The sequence below is a fragment of the Coloeus monedula genome (assembly GCF_965178545.1).
Source record: "Coloeus monedula genome assembly, chromosome: 16".
NCBI lineage: Eukaryota > Metazoa > Chordata > Aves > Passeriformes > Corvidae > Coloeus > Coloeus monedula.
The window spans coordinates 1,378,630-1,399,213 of NC_138796.1; the positions used below are offsets into that span (position 1 = coordinate 1,378,630).

General features: G+C 46.3%; 3 protein-coding genes across 4 annotated transcripts in view; all 3 read right to left on the bottom strand.

Annotated features, from left to right (window-relative positions):
- Nucleotides 1-1,571: 1,571 nt before the first annotated feature.
- On the bottom strand, nt 1,572-5,938 carry RPS15A (ribosomal protein S15a). Its single transcript, XM_082292163.1, has 5 exons — nt 5,878-5,938; nt 4,645-4,782; nt 4,411-4,490; nt 2,887-2,972; nt 1,572-1,707 (listed from the first exon to the last, which is right to left on the bottom strand). Exons 2-5 carry the CDS (start codon nt 4,775-4,777, stop codon nt 1,614-1,616), a joined length of 393 nt encoding a protein of 130 aa, XP_082148289.1. The 5' UTR covers nt 4,778-4,782; nt 5,878-5,938; the 3' UTR covers nt 1,572-1,613.
- Nucleotides 5,939-6,608: 670 nt separating this feature from the next.
- Nucleotides 6,609-13,034, bottom strand: ARL6IP1 (ARL6 interacting reticulophagy regulator 1). Of its 2 annotated transcripts, none has more exons than XM_082292049.1 (6): nt 12,969-13,034; nt 11,335-11,468; nt 9,579-9,695; nt 8,612-8,729; nt 7,882-7,966; nt 6,609-7,656 (listed from the first exon to the last, which is right to left on the bottom strand). In XM_082292049.1, the coding sequence occupies exons 1-6, from the start codon at nt 13,002-13,004 to the stop codon at nt 7,538-7,540; spliced, it is 609 nt and encodes a 202-aa protein (XP_082148175.1). In that variant the 5' UTR covers nt 13,005-13,034; the 3' UTR covers nt 6,609-7,537. The 2 variants fall into 2 exon arrangements, with proteins under 2 accessions (XP_082148175.1, XP_082148174.1); XM_082292048.1 differs by having other exon boundaries at nt 9,576-9,695.
- Nucleotides 13,035-18,233: 5,199 nt separating this feature from the next.
- SMG1 (SMG1 nonsense mediated mRNA decay associated PI3K related kinase) overlaps nt 18,234-20,584 on the bottom strand; it is a 59,383-nt gene continuing 57,032 nt past the window's right edge. Inside the window, exons 61-63 of the mRNA XM_082291931.1 lie at nt 20,391-20,570; nt 20,147-20,253; nt 18,234-19,485 (exon numbers count right to left, since the gene is read on the bottom strand). Of these exons, the coding sequence (XP_082148057.1) occupies nt 19,408-19,485; nt 20,147-20,253; nt 20,391-20,570 (365 nt within the window). The 3' untranslated portion in view covers nt 18,234-19,407. The remainder of the gene's footprint in view (nt 19,486-20,146; nt 20,254-20,390; nt 20,571-20,584) is intronic.

The window sequence follows — 20,584 nt, forward strand, 5'->3', positions numbered from 1 at the left end:
TACTGCAGAATGATATGCATTAAGGATAGGAAAAACCCCACCTGACATTAGCTAGCTTGATTTGGCAACAAATTGGGGGTTAAAACAGCCCCTTGACTCTGTAACTACTCTAATTCAGGGTACACGACCTTCAGCTAAGCAGATTTGTTTCCAGTCGCACTGAGCAGTGGTGTGAATGTTTTGATGCTGTCTCCCATCCACACACCCTTTGTGACCTTAGCCGTCCCAGCTGTGACAGAGCACGTAAACCAGCTTTAGACTGTGCCCCTGCTCCTCTCAGCCAGGCTCAAGCCAGGACGCTGGTGCCAGCACATTTCCTGCCAGCACTTTCAGAGCTCTGCTGGCCCTCCACCGCATCAGGCGACACTGCATTGTCTGTCCAGTGCAAAGCCGTTTGCTCACCAGCATCACCTTCTCCTTTGCTCCATAAGGAGTAACAGACTGAACCGAGAGAGGTTACAGAGTTCACAGCTGGTGCCTCAGGAGTCGCTTCCATGCCAAGGCTCTGGGAAAAGGTTTGTGATCAAGTATCACCTTCAAGGCACTTCCAGCTCAAGCAACTGTACACAGTGGGCATGGGGATGCATCACTGAGAAGGAAAGCTTGGTTTCCAACTGTTGTATCAGAACCACAAATTCACCAGCTGGTTTAGAGTGTGCCAAAACAGGCTTGCTACATTTCCGTAGGCCCCTTCTGGATAGGACTCCAAACACAGTGAAGTAAGGCAGGGCATCTCCAGCTGCTCCTGGAGGACAGTGCAGTCAGCAATCCCTGATCCTCTACCAACTCACACTGGACTGCTCCAGGTAGTGCCTTGAAATACATTTGATTTCTCTGCATCAAGTACACTGTGCTGTCATGTGCCTGAAGCAAACACCAGCTCATTCAATACTAAATACTCCCTATCTGTAGGTTCTGACCACTTCACATCCTCACTCTAAAAACAAAACCCCAAACAGTTGTTTCTTTGTGCCAACATACAAAACAGCTATATGGCAACTACTCTACCCAAAATTCTGGTGCTTCAAAACACTTTTGAAGTAGAAATTTGGAGGAAAAGAATTACTCACCTCCCAACCTCAGTTACTCCTTACACTGTATGATGTGGAACAAGTTCATGATCTGAAATCAAACTTCAACCATCTTAATTATTCCAGAATCCCACATCCCACAACTTTTTTAACCATAAACAGGAAATACCTTCTGGCAAGGCATCTTCTGTTATTGAGCTAAAAGGTGAAACTCCAGAATCACACACAGATAACTGTGGAGACACATATGCAGAACACCTGCGAGGTGAGCCCAAGCAGGACAGCTGGGATTAGCAATAGTTTAGCATTAGAGCTCCCCTGCTGAGGCTCTCTTGTACAGTGATCCCAAACTGCCACTCCAGGGGTAACTATCAGAAGTACCTCGTATCATTAACAGACACAGAACTGTGACCAGGGATGGTGTGGAACCCAAACATCATCTGAAGAGAAGCTGGAACTTCAGCACTATTGAAGAGCTGTTACAAGCACTATCACAGGCAGTGCTCAAAGTCATTAAAATACCGACTGGAAACACCAGAGTCCATTTGAACAATTTATTAGTATCCTCTTTTTTTACAAGTTTTAGAAAAAGAATCCCAGGATTTTGCCTCCTGTGTGTTTTCGTCTCGCCTCCTCATGGTCCATGATGCCAGCTGAGGTTGTCAGTACAATGTACCTGCCAAGAGAGAGCAAATGTTCAGTTCATTTCTGTTCCAGGCCAGCGCAGAGCTGACAGCACCAACTTCATCTGTGTTACAACAGCAAGGCCTGTTCCTGTAAGAACGGGCCCCAGGCAGTGAGATTGGATTATCAACAGTGCAAAAGCAGCTCCTCTCAGGGGGACAGCTCTGCAGCACACACAGAGCAGTGACAGCCTTCTGCTCTCCAACTATTTGCCTCTTTCCTCGCATATTCCTGCTGGGCAGTCCCTGTCCAGCTGCTGCAGCAGCAGGAACTCTAAGGTTTCTACACCAAGTCCACTTCTATGCTCCACAGATGCTGCTCCCCAGTGCAGGCAGAGGTGCCACGGTGCCAGACAGCTCCTCAGTGCTGAACACTGCCTGGTGCAGGGGAGGAGCTGCATGGGCAGCAGCTGCCACTGCTAATGCCAACATCTGCATTACCAACACACCTCACCCACACAGCTTCATGTCTGAGAACCTCCTGTCCCACCACTCTATAAATACTCTAAAACTCCCTCTGACAACACACCGAGTAGCTACACAGGGACAGCTGAAGCAGGGGTTACTGCTGGAGCTTTAAGAACAGAAACAGCACAAAACTGTTAATCCTTCCTTTGATGGGACAGACTGGCTGAGGCTCTGGAGACTCTTCTAGCTCTGCCATCCTGCTGCACTGGGATTTACTGCGCTTGATTCCATACACTTTGTGAGGATACACTGCATAACAGTAAGATTTCCTGTGTTGGGGAGGTTTGTTCAACAAAGGCTCCAAGTCCCTCATCACTTCACATCTGATTAATCTGCACACAATCATGACATTTGAATTCAAGTTGTACAATCTGCTTCCACTGACTGGGTAACTTACATAACTCCTCCTCCATTTAAAAATGGCCATTCATAAAACCAAAACAAGTGTGAGAAAAGTCCAATTTTCCGTTAAACTGTGAAATGGTAAAACAAGGATTTTACCAAAGCCAAGCAGAAACAGATCCTTGCTTAGCAGTGCCCCTTTAAAACTGGTTAAAAGGGACATTATATGGAGGATGGAATTTTAAGACTGGAATTTAACTCCAGGCTGATCAGAGGAAAGGTGCAAGGTGAGTCTAACTCAGGCAGTCTGTGAGTGTAACATTTTTACACACAACACACACTCGACCCTTCCCCATACTCACCCAAACTGACGGGAAGGCAGCAGGTTGTTCTGCCACTTTTCCAAATCCTTCAGCTGCACATCAAATCTGGGACTGATTACACCACACTGTAAAAGAGGATTCCATTACAAACTGAACAACTTTATGGAGTTGCACATTTGTGATCCCAGCTCCCTGCCTGAAGGACTTTACCAATGCTGTTACACACTCCCTGCATTCCCACCCGGGGCCCCCACCCCAAGCAGCTCCTCACCCGTTACTTCCTCAGCCTCGCCCCCTCCTCCTCACCTCAACAGCCTTAAGCTGCTGCTGAAGCTACACCACCCAAGTAATACCCACACCTGGGGGAGCACAAAAGCACGCTGTAACATCAGCAGAATTCCTGGGATTGCTCAGGGATATTCCACCTCTAACCATCATACATAGTTAGAAAACAAAAAACCATGTGGATTTTAACCAGGAAGAAACTAACATGCATAGAAGTTACTGGGATTTTCAAGGTAATCAGTTACTGACTGAGACCACCACCTCATTACCTCACTGGCTCCAATTATCCTAACAACTATCCAACACCAAACCAGCAGCACACCTTCCTGCACTATGCACACCTTTGTGACCTAAACAACTGTTCCCTTATTGCAATGACCGAGAGAAACATTACACCCAGCTGCAGCCTGGAAGATCCATTGCAAAATCATCCTGGAAGAGTTCAAGGAACACTACCCTCAAATCTGACCTGCATTACTCTTATTACAGACACATAACACTGTAATTGCTACAGGAATTTGGGAGTGTCAGGATTATCTGCCTTATACACTCACACAATTTTCAGATGCAATTATTTATTCATCATGGAGACAGCCCCCTACATATTCTGATCAAGTAATTTTTTTATTTCTTTACTGAAGAGCCAACTCTCACTTGAAGAGCTTAACTGTAAACAATGATGCACAGCAAGCTACTACAGAACTACACAGCTCAGTAGTTTGAGACATGAACATTTAAAAATTTCCTAAACACACATGAAATGCCTCATATGCCCCAGGAACTTAACAAGCACCATTAATGTAACATTCAACTTTCCCTCACTGCAAGCAAAGCCCACCTGGCAGCAGGAGAAAGGTTTGTCTTCTCCACATCTGCAGGTATCAAACATCAACTGGAAACCAACTCAGCTCCTATCTCTTAAGACAAGTCTTCCAGATAGCTTAAACATCAAAGAAACTGAGAAAGCACTAGGTAGCCAGAAAGCCTTTGAAGAGAGAGAAACACACAGCACTTGCAAGCAGACTTCCCTGAAATCATATCTTACATATTCAGAGTTTAAAAGAAACGTAATTAGTGACCCAGATCGTTATGAACCTAGAAAATTAACCAGCCTTTTAACTGACAACATTCATGCTACTCTTATTGACACAGATTCAACAAATACCGCCTTCTTCACAAGCAGTTCTTTCAGAAATGGGGCAGACAAACATAGAATAAAAAAACAGTTCTCCTTTGAACACCTCCTTAGAGAACTGAATTCAGGAAGACAAATCCTACCTTGTTGAGTCTGCCTGTGAGGTTGACAACAATCTTCCCAGCTCTGTGATCATCAATTATCTCGAATTCACCGATGTAACCTGCAGGAGACCAGCACACAGAGAAACAGCTAACACTTAGCTACAATAACACAACTAATTAACTATGTTGCACCAAACTCCTTCAAACCCCTCGATTTACTTCTTTTACCACAGCAGCACCCCCGGCCACAGGGGGAGCACGGCCAGGACTTACCGTGCTTCATCATCACGGTCAGGAAGCGGACGATCACTTTGGAGCACGGCCGGATGAGCACCTGGCGTTTCCCACGTTTCTCTGCATTGTTGATGCTTTTGAGAGCATCGGCCAGAACGTTCATCCGCACCATGGTGCCTGCAGGACGGGCAGCAGTGAGTGCGCCGGCTCTCCGGCACGCAAATACTGAGCAGAGCTTCTCTTACCGCTAATTTTAGATCTAAATGATCCAAGGCTGACAGAAAGTTGCATTAAACCTTAAAAAGCACTCCCAAGCTAAATAAGTGAGCCAAGTCACACGCTCAGCTGTGATCAAGCATCACCACTACCACAACACGTCAGGAAATCTGACACAGCTAAACTTTGCTTTATCAAAGCACACACACAATTTCAAAACCACCGTCCAGACACCATGTCAGCAGCGTGACACCTCTCCAGGTCAATCAGTTTGGCCTTATAACCCAACTAAAACACAACTCCATAGTATCAACCGTGTGCAATAACTAGATCCTATGTGATATTAAATCAACAAATGCTGCTCGGCTCACTGATCTGCAAAAAACCTGCAGGATGCACAAACACAGCACTTCGGAAAGGAAACCCGGCAGCAGCTCTCACATGCTCGGGAAAGGAGCCTCGGCGCCCCCCGGCACGGCAGGGACGCCCCGGCACTGCCGCCGCTCTCTGACACAGCCCGGGCGCTGCCAGAACCGTCCACAAAGGTGTCCGTGCCCCGGTCACTGAGGCAGGTCCTGCGGCCCACGCGGACCTTCACCACTGCGGTACCACCCCCCGCGAGCCAACTCCCGCCCCGGGCAAAGCCGCCAGCGCCCCGCGCCGGGGCCGCCCCTCTCCGGGCCCTGACCGCGCCCGCTGCCCGCGCTCCGCCACCTCCTCCGCGGCCCCGCCGCACGATCCGCACGCCCTACAGTCGCCAAGCCCGGCGGTTCCCCCGCGCCCTGCTCAGCCCAGCTGCCCAGAGCTCCGGGCCGGGCCCGGCCGCCGCCCCGGCTTCCCGCCGCGCATCGCGGGGCCACGGGCGGGAGGTGCCGCCCCCCACCCCGCATTCCGGGGGCTCCGGACGGCGCCACGGCCGGTGCCGGCGGCTCAAACCGGGCCAGGCGGGTGGGGCGGTGCCCGCCGTCCCCGGCGGCGCGGGCGGGACGGGCGCGGAGGGCGGATGGCGCCGGGACGGGGCGGATGCGGCGCGGCCGCGGCCCCAGCGCCACTCACCGAGAGCGCGATGGCGGAAAAGGAAGAGCTCGGGCCGCGCGGGGCGATGGGAGGGCCAGCGGCCGGCGAGAGATATCGCGAGACCTCGCGGCTCAAGCCTGGCTCTCCCCATTGGCCGAAGCCGCGCGCCGCACTTCCGGAGCGACAGCGCCTCCCGGTTTCCATAGGAACGGGGACGCTCCGCGCGGGCGGGTATGGCGGCACGCGAGGGACAAAAAGCGGCACTGGGCCGGGAGCGGGGCTGCGGCGAGCAAAGGCCGGCTGACGGACGGGCTGTGTCCGGCCCCAGAGCCAGCCCCGGGGCAGAACACGGCCGGTGTGCGGCACCGAACCCTGTGTCCGTGTGTAATACAGCTCCGGGGCTGTGTCCGGCCCCAGAGCCAGCCCCGGGGCAGAACACGGCCGGTGTGCGGCACCGAACCCTGTGTCCGTGTGTAATACAGCTCCGGGGCTGTGTCCGGCCCCAGAGCCAGCCCCGGGGCAGAACACGGCCGGTGTGCGGCACCGAACCCTGTGTCCGTGTGTAATACAGCTCCAGGACACCGAGCCCTGTCACCGCTTGGTTCACACATCCAGGATCTCTCCCACCTCCCGGCAGTGCCAGCTCAGCTCAGCACCTCCCCAACCCTTCCCTGATCTCCTTCTTGACTGAGAAATGCATTGATGCCTTTTTCTGTACTTTCACAAAGAGCAAGGCTTCAAGTAGTTTCTCTTTAGTCTGTATTTACCTATTCAACAGTTACAATGGACACTGAAGAGAGTTCACTTTAAAACAGTAATCTTTTAAAACATCAACACAGGTTTTAGCTTTTTAAAGAAAAAAAGTTCAGTTTTAAAAAAGAAGGGAGAGGTCATAGAAAAGCACAAACAATTCAGGCTTATTTACAGAGTCAAACTCAGCATATTCAGAGTGATTTTGTATACAGGCAGACAAACATTCATAAAACCAGATGTGCTACAGGGCTCCACGACAACAGCAGTTTCCAGAACAATCAGCTGTTAAGGTTACACACACCTCCACTCATTTTCTACAGTCTCAGTGCAATAAGTTTACACTACAGCTAAATAACTGAACTACAAATTTATATATTCTGGACCCCTACTCAACACATTCTCAGGTACATGCAGCCAACAGAAGCAAACAGATTCAGTGAGACAATGGAACCACTTCTGCCCCCATTTTGGATGTGGACCCTCAGCTATGGCCATTCTCACTCAGCTAATTGTCCTCCTGCCACCAGGATCAGTAGTAACAAGCCTCCAAAAAGCATCAACCTTCAGAAATGCCTTTCACACTTGCTGCAGCTGCAATCAGTGATCAGCAAAACTAACAGTAACAGAAATACCACCAGGCATTACAGCTCTGCTGTTGGGATAGTTATACACAGGGTCTCTCAGTTTGATGAGACACTGAACAAGCTCCGTACACCAAAGGAGAGGATCTTTCAGACAGGACCAGCTCCAGGCTGCAGAACCCTACTCAGCACAGCAAGAGACAAACCCACAGCAGTTGCTGGAGTGACTTTTTCACTTCATCAGGGAGCCAATTAAAAAAAAAAAAAATCAGTGAGCAATACAACTTCTATTGTCTTAATTATACATTAATTCTCAAAACTGTTCCCAAGAAAACCTTTTACTAGAGTGAACAGCAGTTAAGTCTTCATTCATTTTTCTTTTCCTTGTGCTTGAGAAGTTTGTTGATCTCCCTTTTCGCCATTCCAATGTACTTTGTGATGATCCCATGTTGGTTTAGTCCAGGAAACAGCAACAAGAAACTCACTAGAGAGGAGAAAGAAAAAAAAGAATTAATACTCCATTAACAAGCTTCTATCACTCTGCAGTTCTTTGCTTCTCTTAAAACCCATCAACTGGTTGAAAAGAGAAAAACATAACCCTGCAACAAAAACACCCCACCACACTTAATCAGAAATGGCTGTTACCAGTCTCAATCCATTTCAGGCAGCTAACAAAAAAGTTCCTTGTTTTTTGCATGCTCACACTTACCAATAAGGTAGGTCAGAAAGAGATTGTGAACTTGCTGTCCAATCCAGGCAACCACAGCAAGAGTAAAGAGCATGGTCATGAAGTACTAAAAAGTGAAAAGGGAAGAGTTACCACAAACCTGTTGGGGATTCTCCCTTCCCTTCAGTATTTGGCACTACTTCAACATTTAAAACTAACTCGAAGCTTTCTGGCTCTTCCACACCTGATACCTATGCACACGTGTGTTAAAATTGAGATTACAGGATTACCTGTAGTTGTACGTTCTCACTTATTTTCAGACCATCAGCTGAACAGGGTGCTCACTCTTTTTTGCCCAGATATCCCTTAGTGCCAGACCGTGCCATCCCCACACACTGCACCCAAAGCTGGCTTGGGGACAGTGGCTCAGTAGCTCATGTACCAGCTGACACACTACTAGAGATACACTGCTTTGGACAGTTTATGCACACTGGAAACAGCCTGTTTCCAAAAATTTACCTATCCAGAGACACTCAGTGTTCCTTTATCTTATTATCACAGGTATGCTCCTAAACTGCATAGGACTGCAAGTTTTTAAGTCTTGTACCTTGCCACTCCAGGTCTGAATAAACGTGTGACCAGTACCAAGTCACAGCCAGAACTGCCAGGTCTTGGTTTGGAATACCAGTTCATTCAGTGCTAAAACACTTCAGACAAAGCTAAATCAAACAAAATCTTAAGACAAAAGAGATTAATTCCTAGAACTCAATACCATTTTAGGCTTTTCTTCCTTCAGAGTGAAGAGACGCTTCCACCAGCCAACAATCCGGCGACGAGATTTCACCAGGTTGCTGCAGATCTCATGAAACCTTTGCTGCTGTTCCGTGGTCCTTTTATCAGAAGGAGGGAAAAAAATACAGAAATAAGAATTCAAGGTTTAATTTAAAATCTTAAAAAATCTCTTATGGCATTTTTCTAGCGGTAAAAATGTATCCAGTGCTTATCCTGGCATTTACTTTGCTTGGTTTGATACCTCCAACTGAGCACTGCAAGGGAAGTGCCCAGGTAATCTTCCTGTGTGCTGACTCCATTAAACTGACTCCCAAAGAGCAACCACATTCAAACCAAAGACTACTGATCTTAATCTGATACCAGTGTGATACACACACATAATCATATCTACATAAGAACATTTGTCCACTAGTCATCTTAAAACTTCACCTTTAACTCAAAATTTAGTTCAAATTAGGTTCTTCTTCAAGTTACTGCTCTTATACAAGTCTTGCCCTTTTTCAGACCTGTTTTAATCACAATCACATTCATACTCTTAGCATTACTCTCTCCCTTCATCACATTTATTGCTGCCTCTTTCCAAACATACAATCAATACTCTTCTACATAATCTTACTTCCTAGTATCTATTACCCATTAATTACTAAAATCTAGTTTAGCAGAACTAACTAGCATGCTTAATGGAGAGTACAGGATGTGCCTACTTCTTCAAAAAATCTTACTTTTCCAGAAGAAAAGGAACACTAAAGGTATGTTGTAGCATCTTCCAGAAAAAGAATGAAGAACACCTTGCCACTGTCCTCACTTCCTGTATTAAAGAGATTGCTGATTTCCCACTACAATAACTCTACGAAGTAACCATTTGATATCTGCAAATCAGGTATCTATTTTGATAAAGATCATATTTACACTCAAGAAACTGTTTTAATTGAAGCTTTCCTCACCACTTATTAGAGCCAAAGATTCGAGGAGCAAGAGCAGGAACCAGGTAATCAGCCAGACAGAGGAACATAACGAAACAGGAGACGCCTGAGAGAACTGATGGGTCCAAATAGTAGATCATCCTGCAGAAAGAAGAGGAATTATTTCTGAATGCTCAAACCACTAAACACTAGACATGCTTGGTCACTTCTTCAGACTGGCGCAGAACTTCCAATAGTAGACCTACTCTCTTGCCTAACATCACACAAAATTACAAAAAATATATTTTTCTCTTAATATACCAGATAAGAATATGCTACAAGCAAATCTGGTACAAAGTTCAGTAGAAGTAAAAATTCATCGTTATTATTCTGTCAGAAATTGGCACACAGTGAACTTAACACTGATTGAGGGATGAGGATGAGTGAGGGAACACATGAAATAACCAGGCAAAGTAAAAGCCCTAATTTTGTTGTTCAAGTCACAGAACTCAGATCCACTAGAGGCTGTCATTTGCTCTGTCTCTCCTGGGAGAGCCAGCCAAACCTGTTCTGGACAAGAGGCCTTCAATCTCCACTTAGGACAGTGCTGCATTTTCCATATTCAGTTTGCCATCACTCAAACACAGAAGGACAACTGGATAAGAACCAGCTCATCTCCTAAGTGTCTGATGACACCCAGCTGGGCCCTCTGCTACTCAACTGTACTTCACAGAACTTCCTGAACACTGAAACAGTAAAAGCAAAGAAAGGACCCAGTCCACAGCAGGGCCAGGTGTTCTGTACATCTGCACAGTGCTACTGTGCTGGATGTTTGAGGTCATCCTGATGAATTCAGAACCTGAAGTAGTTCTGCATTTTCACAAAGTATTATTCATCACAAAATATTTCCTGCTATAATCACGGAATTTACAACAGAATACCCTCAACTTCAAACAATTACTTATGTTAAAAGTTACCTTTCAGTCTCATTTGACCTCCATTCTCATCACTTCCCCTGAAGACCATAACATTTATATTAGCCAAAATACCAATCATCCCTGCCTCACCTGGTTCAACATTTATTTTTGTAACTCTTCTCCTTACTGCAGGAACAGATACAACTGCAAAACTGCAGAGCTGGCATGAACTGCTGTCTGTGCAAGGCAGGTCAGGTCATCTTGACTACCATGTTACATAAAGGCATGTCCACGTGCCCCCAGCACCTCCAATCAGACAGACAACATCCTCTCACCCTGCTGACTGGAAGTTACCTGCAGTCTTCCTTTTTCCCCTTCCTCAAAAGACATAATAGAGAATGTAAAAAAAAACCTGAGTTGTGCAAAAAAACCTGAACCTATCCTAAACACCACAGCAACGATGCAGAATAGGGTGTTTTGCCCTATGGAAACAGGCTTTCCATAATGATACTGCCACTGGTGTGGAGGGGGAAAACCAAGGGAGATCATGAGACCTGACTAAGAAGCAGGGTACAAAGAATGAGGGCAGAACATGAATGCACCACAGAAGAACATTCAGCTGAGGGCAGTAAAAATCCCAGCAACTACTGCTGGCATACAGCTTTTGCAGAAAGCACTCTGAGCAGGATGTGACTCGTGTTACTTCCTGTTTTCAATACTTCTGTTTTCAATTTCCAACAAAGTTCACATGCTTTAAGAAACAGAACCTGGAGTAAAAGCCTTTCTATGAGACTTCTCTAGATATCCTACTGACTTTCTTAACAGGTTTGGTACCAGCCACGAAGATGCAATGATGTTCCAGGCTCCCTCCAGAACGTACTTACAGGAAAGAGAAGGAAACAACACTCATCAGTGCCAGAGGAAACCAGGCTCGCTCCCAGCGAAGAACTTTATCGGTCATCAAGATCACTTCTCCCCATCCTTGCAACTGCTCTTCCAAGCTTGCAGTTTCACCAGCCTACACAAAGAGAGAAGAAAACTCCTTTACCAACCAGAGTATCAAATTAATTCACACTGAAGTTGCTAAAAAAAACCCAGTGCAATAATTAAAGATCTCAGTCACCAACCTGAGTAATTAAATTAGTAATAATATTGTGAGTTTTGTACTAAGTTGTGACATTGTAGCAGTGATACTTTAGAACAGTCAAGATCCTAGCAGCATGTATAGGCCAAACAACACCTCCTCCCAGATTGTGCCAAGGTGTTTTCCCCAATCTCCCATTTACCGTACCCCATCCTCCCATATTAGTAGCAAGTTAGGTTCTAAAGCCTAGCTAAAGCCTCTCAAGTTTTCAGTGTCAACATCTGGAAAACTGTAACATGAGAACTATTTTAAAATAAATGTATTTTCCAAGACAACTCTACCACAGTAAACTGAAGCTTTCTAGCTGCTGTCCAATGCCAATTTCTTATTATGAGGAAGATGGATAAAGACTCAGAATCCACAGTAAAGTTAGCCAACTGATCACATTTGGCCTGCAAAGCAAGTTTTCCCACAAGCTGCCCAAGACAGCCTTTAAATTCCACTTGCTATGTGATTCCTACATTCCTCCCTACACTCTCCTGTAAGGAGGCCCCACCTGTGCTGCCATCAGCTTGTTAAGCAGTTCACCTGAGGTGTTCCACATTTAACAGAGCTTAACAGTCTCCCCCCGCAGTGGGATATGGCATCTCAGAGATTACAAAACTCAGGTAACCGTGAACAGAACCGACTGCTGCCCAAGCAGTAAGAGGTGAAAAGTCATGAAGACACGCATGTCTTGAAGACACGTATGTCTTGAAGACACGTTTCACTCTCAGCTATGTGCTACACTTAATTCCAATTAGAACTCCGACACCACCACAATAACAAGGACAATACCGTTCCGTGGACTTTCCGCGAACTCTGGAGCTTCGCTCCAAGCTCTGAGCTCCCGGGGCTGCTCCCCGTGCTCAGCCTGGGTGTTCAGCACCGCAGCGCTCAACCAGCCTCTGCCCCTACACAAGCTTTTAAAGCGATTTTCCCATTTCCCACGGCAGCCGCTTACCAGTTCAGGCATAACTATATATATATATATATATCTCCTTGTGTTTAGTTAACTATTCAAGCCTATTTTGGCACATTTAGTTAAGCTGATCACCCAGAGCCTGCCGCTGTCCCGTATCGCTGCGGCTTCACACACAGACACAGACTGACACAGACAGACAGACGCATTCGGGGTAACGCCAAGCGCTCCTGGGGGCTCCGGCCCGCGAGCAGCAGCGCAGCCGCCGACCCCGCGCCCCGGGCCCGCAGCGGCCGCCCCGCGCGGGGCCCCGCCGAGCCCACAGCGAGCCCCGCGGGAGCCAAACCGCGTCACACAGCGCGGGGCCGAGGCGGCCCTCGCCAGCCACCGCTGCGGGCACGGCGGGGCAGGCCCGGCTCCCCCGGCAGGCCCGAGCGGCCGCCAGCCCTCGCCCGGCCCCCGCCCGCCCTCACCAGCTGGTAGGCGCTGTTGTTGTCCCCCTCCGCCATCTTGCGCCGCTCCCGCACCGCCGCCCGCCGGCCACGCCCTCCCTCGCCACGCCGCGCCGCCTCCTTTTATAGCCTCCGCGGGCCGCCCGGGCACTGTGATTGGCCAGCCCCGGCGCCGCGCCGGCCGCCGGTTGGCTGCTGCGGTTCGAACGGCGCGCGGCGTGCGCGCGCCCCCTGGCGCGCCGCAGTGCGGCTGAGGCGGGGCCGGGCCCGCGCCGTGAGGGAGGGGCGGCACCCGGCACCGGGGCGCGGAGGGCGGCCCGGCCAGAACGTCACACCGTGAGCTGGGTTGGAAAAGAGCTCCGAGTCCAGCCTGCGACCGAACAGCGCTTTGTCAACTGCGCCGTGGCACTGAGGGACACATGTCGAATCTTTCCTTAAAACACCTCCAGGGACGGTGACTGTACCACCCCCCTGGGCCGCTCGTTCCAATGTCTAATCACTCTTTCTCTGCAGAAATTCTTCCTAATGTCCAACCTAAACCTCCCCTGGTGCAGTGTGAGACTATGTCCCCTTGTCCTGTCACTCGTTGCCCGGGAGCAGAGCCCGACCCGCACCCGGCTCCGGCCTCCTGTCGCTGCTGGGGTCCCCCCGAGCTCCCTCTCCTCCCGACAAAGCCCCGGTCCCGCAGCTGCTGCTCCCCACACCGGGGCTCCGGCCCTGCCCGGCTCCCCTGCCCTGCCCTGCACTTGCTCCAGCCCCTCAGTGCCCGTTCGGAATGAGGGGCCCGGAGCTGGACACAACACCCGAGGTGTGGCCTCGTCAGGGCCCAGCACAGGGCAAATTCTGTCGCTAACATCAAAGCCCACCAACGTGTTTTATTTCCTTCAGAACTTGTGGCAGCATGGGAATAAACACAGGTGAAAGGCACTGGGATATAAATATTGTTTCTGACTCAGCTTTCTAAATGTTTCAGGCACGTGTGCTAATGAGCTTAATCACTGTGCCCAGGATGCAACACAAGGCTATAAATGAGAGCAAAGAAAACATCTCGTGCACCAAAACTGCTCTGGCACCAGCTTGATGGAGACAAAAAAACGAGAGAAGTACTGAGAAGGACACTGTAAAAGCAAACATATGTCCGTCCTGGTTTTGTCTTTCACAGGGTGCTTCTCACTACTCTAGAATGTATGTAAAGAACAGATTCTATACTGAAGTAACTTTCAAATTCATCCACATGCTGGTAAAAGCTAACAGTATTTTCGGGTAATATTTTGTGGAGTTCACTCAGTATCTGTAATTTTACCACAGCAAAGCTCACACAAAAGGTGATTTCATAAGGAAGTGATGCCAGCAGTAATTTTATTAGTCTTTTAAGAGTATGCAGCCATACAGAAGCATGACCTCATAGCAACCTTCCAGTGTCTGAAAGGGACCTACAAGGAGAGGGACTGTAGTGACAGGACAAGGAGTAATGGGTACAAACTGAAAGAGGAGAAATTTGGGATAATATTAGGAGGAAATTCTTTACTGAGGGTGGTGAGAACAGGTTTGCCCAGGGAGGTTTAACCCTGGGAAATGTCCCTGCCCTTAGCAGGAGGGTTGGGACTAGATGGTGTTTAAGGTCCATTCCAACCCCTCAGCATTCTGTGATCCTATGATGATGCATTACAGTGCCTAGGGATATTTACAGTGCCCTGCAGCAGCACTGCTCTGTCTATCTCATACCATCAGCCAGCTCCTGGTTTCATCCATTTATATGATTCTCACCACAAAAACCCCAAGCACTTACCAATGGAAAAAAGTATCTCCAGCCTGTCCCATTCACCATCCTCCAGCCGGTTTTTCAAACACTAGCTCCCAAATCAGGCACCCTTGCAGCTTTTCTCCCGCAGAGGTGCCTTTCCCTCCTGTTAGGTGCTGCTCCATAACTCAGAGGGGCAGAGGGACAGGTGAGCACTGCCAGAGGGACCATTGCACTGCGGAGCACAGGACGGGGCAGGGCCCTGCCACCCGCCCACTCCTCCCTCGCTGAGCAGCCAGGCCCTGTGAGGCACCACAAAAAATTAAAAACTCTGTGCCTACATGTACGTGTCTTTAGAAATCCCACTGTTAAAATCTCAGCCCTGCTGTAGGAGGCAGAGGATGAGCAGTAGCTCAGGTCCCCTCCTGTGCCTCACCTGCACCCAACTGCTTTGCTTGCCTCAGTGCATGGCACAGACCATGCTGCAATGGCATCGATTCTACCTGCACCAAGATTCTCTCTTAGCAGATACACAGAAAATTAGATGCCCAAGCTGGCTTCAAAGCACTTTTAAAAGGGGCAATGTAATTGCTCTGTGTACTTAGAACAGACACACAAAGTCTACATGTCGAGCCTCCACCCTTTCAGCATACCTAACACACATTTGTTATGCTATTAATAAAAAATTAGCCTGATGAATGGCAGAATTGCTCTAATCAGCTATGCATTTATGTACACAGCAGTAGTTGTAGGGAATATCTGTAATTTCAATGAAATTTTTTCACTAAAATATTAACAGTATACTCATAACTTTTCCACTAAAGGAAAAAATGCATTTTATAATTTGGGGCCATGTTAACAAACACACAGATGGCAGGTGTCATCTCAAACTTTTTTCCTAGTCAAATTCTTTAATGCATAAACTCAAAAGAAAAAAAAAGGCCTTTGAAGTACTTGAGTGTACTAAAACAGAATAGCTAATGTACCAGGCACAGAACATACTGATGAGTAATTGAAATAAATTAACCTTAAAGACTACAGCACTTAGAAAAACAGAGCTTTAACTTCTCCAACTCTCTCTGCTATTTCTGAAGGAATATGTTTATATGGTGTTTCTTCTACAGATACCCCAAAGCCGTTAACAGGGAAAATACCATTTGATCAGTTTACCAGAGAGTAGACAGCACTGACTGTCACCAATGCTTTTATAGAGACTGCACTCATCTTTTCTCAGAAAACTAGCTCCTTCTCTCTGATTTATGCCCAATTTATAAAAGGGACTTGAGTCTTTTACAGACACTTGAAAAATTAGACAAATCATTACTATTTAAACAGGCTAATCCTTGAGGGCAAAACTAATTGTTGCAAAGCAAAACCAGACCATGAAGTCCCTACAAAGTACAAAACTAATTTCTGTTAACTTTATAGATCTGCTACATTTTCAATCTGTTGTATTGACAGTACCATTATCCTACCAAAATAATCTAGGACACCACTAATGACCCCAGTTTAGCACATCCCAGCAACCCATTTGGCAGAGCCGTGTTCACATCCTGCCTTTACACAAGGGGAGAAGGCAGAGAGGCAGACTCGAAGCTCCATTTTCAAAGGGTCAAGAGCATCTCAACCACGAGCCTACAGAATTGTGAGGGGGTAACAAAACTGCTGAACATATGTGAATTCGGCTCTGAAAAATTACTTGGTTAACATTTACTGCAGGTAAGCAGCCAACAAAAAGTTGCCATCAGTTGAAGTGTTTGAATGCTGTAGCTTCAGCTGGTTTGTATGTATTTAGAGAGGTGACTCTAGACTTGCATTATTTGAGGTGTGCCTCACTGCAGAGAAAAGTAAACACCAGTTTCACTGAAAATAAAGGAAATATCCTTATGTCTTTGTAAGAAACATCTTTTAAGAGAATGTAACTAATGCATTCTTATTTAGTATGCAGGGTGTGTACGCAGAATCTGAATTTCAGGTTTCACCAAGACTGTACCAACCTCCCATGCTGTCACCATTTCCAAGAAAAATGTGTCAGCACACAAGTCGACAGTGAGAGTCCCACTAACTGCTGCACATCTGAGCTGTCTCCTCTGCATTAGCTGTGCAAATTGAAGTCTCTAATTTGGGGTTTGGTTTGTATTTGTTTGTATCAGGCACTTTATTCTTCCCTGTAATATTCACAACCACACAGTTTTGCGTGCAAGGAAATTAAAAATACATATTCATTTTTATTTTTCAAAACTTTATTAAATAACGCAGTAAGAACCCATCTCCACACAAGTGTTTCATTTCTGGATGGCAGAGGTATAATACATGAGCCACAGGTGAGTGCATTACCCCTCCCTTCCCCCCAGCTTCCAAGAAACAAAACAGCAGGTACAACACACTCCTGTCACTACACTTCTCCAACAGATTGTTCATAAGGTTATTTTAACTGGAGAAAAATGAAAAGGACCAACAGTGTCAAGTGTCTTGTTCTGCATATGAATGTTCTTCACTGCAACATTCCAACAGCTCTTCCTGCGCCGCGCGTGGCAGAGGGCCAGAAGCAGGGGCAGCGGAATGCGTTTGCACGGGTACTGTTAGATGCAAAGCCTGTGACTTCCCTAGAGGTAATCAGGCAATCAGAGTGCAAGGAAGGCCATATGACTGTTGAAAACTCTTACACTTCAAAGTGCATGTCCACAAAAAATTGGCAACAGAGGAGAAAGTGAATTCTAAGACCTACTGCGGAGGCAGAGCAGTCAGCATAGTGCAAATACTGAAAGGAACAGAAGTTTGCCTGGCATTATCCAAAAACCACCAGCCAAGCTTCCTACTCAGATGAACTGCTGCAAACCCTTTCAATTAAATTAATTTTATGCCAGTAGTGGGCTTGGTTCCAATCTTTCAATACTTGGATTTTGACAGAAAAAAATGCTGTATTGAAAGTGTGGTTTTACTCTGAAAAGTGACTAAAATGGCATTAAGGATCTTCCCACATTTTTCAGCAACTGTGCATAATGAATTCACCAAGTTTACAAAAGAGAAACTTTTTATACAGAGCTGCACAAATTCATCTGGGTTCAGACCACTGGGGTGCATTTCTGCTTCAGCTATCAGCACCTTTACAATTCTGCAGCTGTAACTGAGTTCTGTGGGGTTTATTTGCTCTGAGAAAAGAGGTTGCCTTTTCCTAAAGGTGTCCCACTTAAAAAATGAAGCAAGAAGTCTTTTAGGAAACTAGCAGACAAGCAGGACCTTGATCTAAGTAAGATGATGCCATTTTTAGAGAGACTTTTCTGACCATAATCACACTTTGAGAACTGATTTAAAAAAACCTTGGAAGATTCCCTATGGATGCATTACTGAACAACCATCTATAGAAGAAATATGGCAAAGGAAAACTACTTTGCAGAAATCTTTACAGATCGAGTTGAACAAAAATTTGAGAGTCCTTCATTTCTTGGATTATACGTATACCCCTGTGAAGTGAAGCACTAGAATTTACAAGTGTGAACTAAAAGGATTAGGAAAATGAAGTAAAAAGCATATCACTCTACCTCCACCAGAACATCACTTTATTGTTTATCTGTCATCAACAATGTAAAACTCTACTAGATACTCTATCCTGGTTTTTAAAAAGGTAAAGATTACATTGGATTAGCTACGTCGTACGAAAGAAACTACAGCAATCACAGTAGAATGAGATTGGAGGGACAATTTGAACTACAAAAAAGTGTACACTGCAAGCAGAGGGAAGTGCACATTAAATCAAATGCCTGTAGGAATCATTACTTTTAAATGCACAGTGACAATTTTGAGAAACTGTACATAATAGAATCACAAAAATGACTTTAAAATAACCAAAATTACATTTTGCATTTGACCATCCAACTCATAAGTTATCATTGATGTTCTATATTTTCAGTGTTTTTGGAAAAATTGTTTACCAAACAGAATTTAAGTCGTTAATTTGACTAAACTGTGAAGCAGAAGGATTGAAATAAAAAGTATATTGGAAGTACGCCTAACCTACAAGAATAAGCCAAGAGGGGTGTATGCAAGGAGAGGCTGGGAGGGAGGAGTGAAAGGAAAGAGGAAAGGGAGAAGAGAACAAAGGCTTTTTCTTCTATCTCAGAAGTTCTTCCAATGCAGCATGTATCTGATGTACAGCTCTTTGCTTTCAGTCCATTTCTGAAGTTTACATTTTGTAGCCTTTTCCCGTACTAACTGGTCAACTCAACCAGCACTGCTGCCACGTAACAAGAGGAACAAGAATCTGAATGCATCAAATCTGCCCTTGCTGTGATTTCTTCATGGCCCCATTTTTCTGTTTTTCTTTGAACAGGGTTCGGTGTTTCCTGAATTGTTCACAGGGTCAGGTGGAATTGAGTTCCAAATCACTCTGCGGTTTGTAGCATCCTGATTTCTTTCTGCAGCTGACCCCCAGACACGTTTGCAGTTCTTCCGCAGCAGAAAGACAAACCGTGTTGCTCAAGCGGTGAGCGTTCACCCTTGACCGTGGGGGTTGCAGACCATTGTGTTTAGCTTATCCCTGAGTGCAGCTATCATCCTGCAGGATTCACTTCCCAGTGCACCGAGATTTCCTAGGTTTCCTCAGATTAAGCCCCAGTATGCATCACCACCGACTGTGGTGCGGCTACGGATGCCTGAGGCCGAGTTGATTCTGGTGGATGTCTGACCTCGCTGAACCAGACTGATCTGCTGTCTCCCTACTCATACCCAGGCAGTCCAACCTTCATACAGCTGAGCCAAGTTATCTAGATTAGTTGCTTCCTTAATCACAAAGTCAACCTATTAAAAAGGTCAAACAAGGAATTAAAAATAAGCTAGAATTTTAAAAGTGTTTTAAGTGATCTTAGAATTTACTGTTGAATGGCACCTGCAAATATTTCACTGAAAAAATCTAAGATAACTGTAGACATAACTTTGTGCAGTCCACACAAGAAACAGGAAGCTGTACTGCAAAAAAAGATCACACATCATCTCATTCACAGCCCCTATCTTGAAAGCAGCCACAACATTCTCAAATAGATGGGGACGAGTGTGTCCCCTGACTCTGTTGCCCAGAGACAGGAGCGGTTGTGTTACGTTAGTGAACACAGGCAAGTTCTGGCCCTTGGGCAGCTGTACAGATCTTGTGTTCTCCCTGGCTATCAGCAGCTGTGGAACAAATGTTAGCTTACTGACAGACAAAAGGCAGTTTTATCTAATTCGTGGTTTTACATAAACCTCCCATGTGAAAAACAAAAGATTATGCTAGCAAAAAATAAAAAAAGAATGCAGCAATACAAGGCAGCAGCAGCCCTGATTTGCACTGGAATAGCTCACACCTCCAAAGGAAGCCCCATTCACAACAGGGTTTTAGTCCTGAAGGCCCACTTCAGCATACACACCTGCTAATTACCATGTATTCAATGCAAGGACCAGTACTGGCACTTTACTTTGAACTCACCTGTTCAGCCACAGACATTCTCCTGTTGGGATCCACATCTCGGCCCTCTAACTTGGCTTTGACCCGCTTCCACACGCTAACTGCGTAGGAATTCCTCTCCTGCACGGCTACAGGTACAAAATGAAGTTAATTCAACTTGACATTCCCACACAGAAACCCACTGAGGTGTTTTTTTTTGGGCTGTTGTTTTTTTCTAGTTTGTTTTTTGGTTTTTTTTTTGTTTTTTTTTAAGGTTTGTATTTACCTTTTCCTGTTTTAGGGTCCCTGGCTGTCTTTTTGGGACTACAAGCAACACTTTTGCCAGTTCCTGGGACTGTGTTTGGAGGAGTATCTGCTGATGTTGCAAGATTTTTCTGAATTAGCTTTCTTGCATTCTGTGACATCACCTCTGGCTGAGTTTTCTGCCCTGTATTGCTACGCACAGCTGTAAAGAAAGTT

Coding starts and splice junctions, on each gene's coding strand:
- RPS15A (XM_082292163.1), bottom strand. CDS start 4,777: ATGGTGCGGATGAACGTTCTGGCCGATGCTCTCAAAAGCATCAACAAT. Junction 4,491..4,644: donor GACCGTGATGATGAAGCACG/GTAAGTCCTGGC, acceptor GGTCTCCTGCAG/GTTACATCGGTGAATTCGAG. Junction 1,708..2,886: donor CTGCCTTCCCGTCAGTTTGG/GTGAGTATGGGG, acceptor CTCTCTTGGCAG/GTACATTGTACTGACAACCT.
- ARL6IP1 (XM_082292048.1), bottom strand. CDS start 13,004: ATGGCGGAGGGGGACAACAACAGCGCCTACCAGCTG. Junction 8,730..9,575: donor ATCTTTGGCTCTAATAAGTG/GTGAGGAAAGCT, acceptor TTCTGATAAAAG/GACCACGGAACAGCAGCAAA. Junction 7,967..8,611: donor AGGAAGAAAAGCCTAAAATG/GTATTGAGTTCT, acceptor TTCACTTTTTAG/TACTTCATGACCATGCTCTT.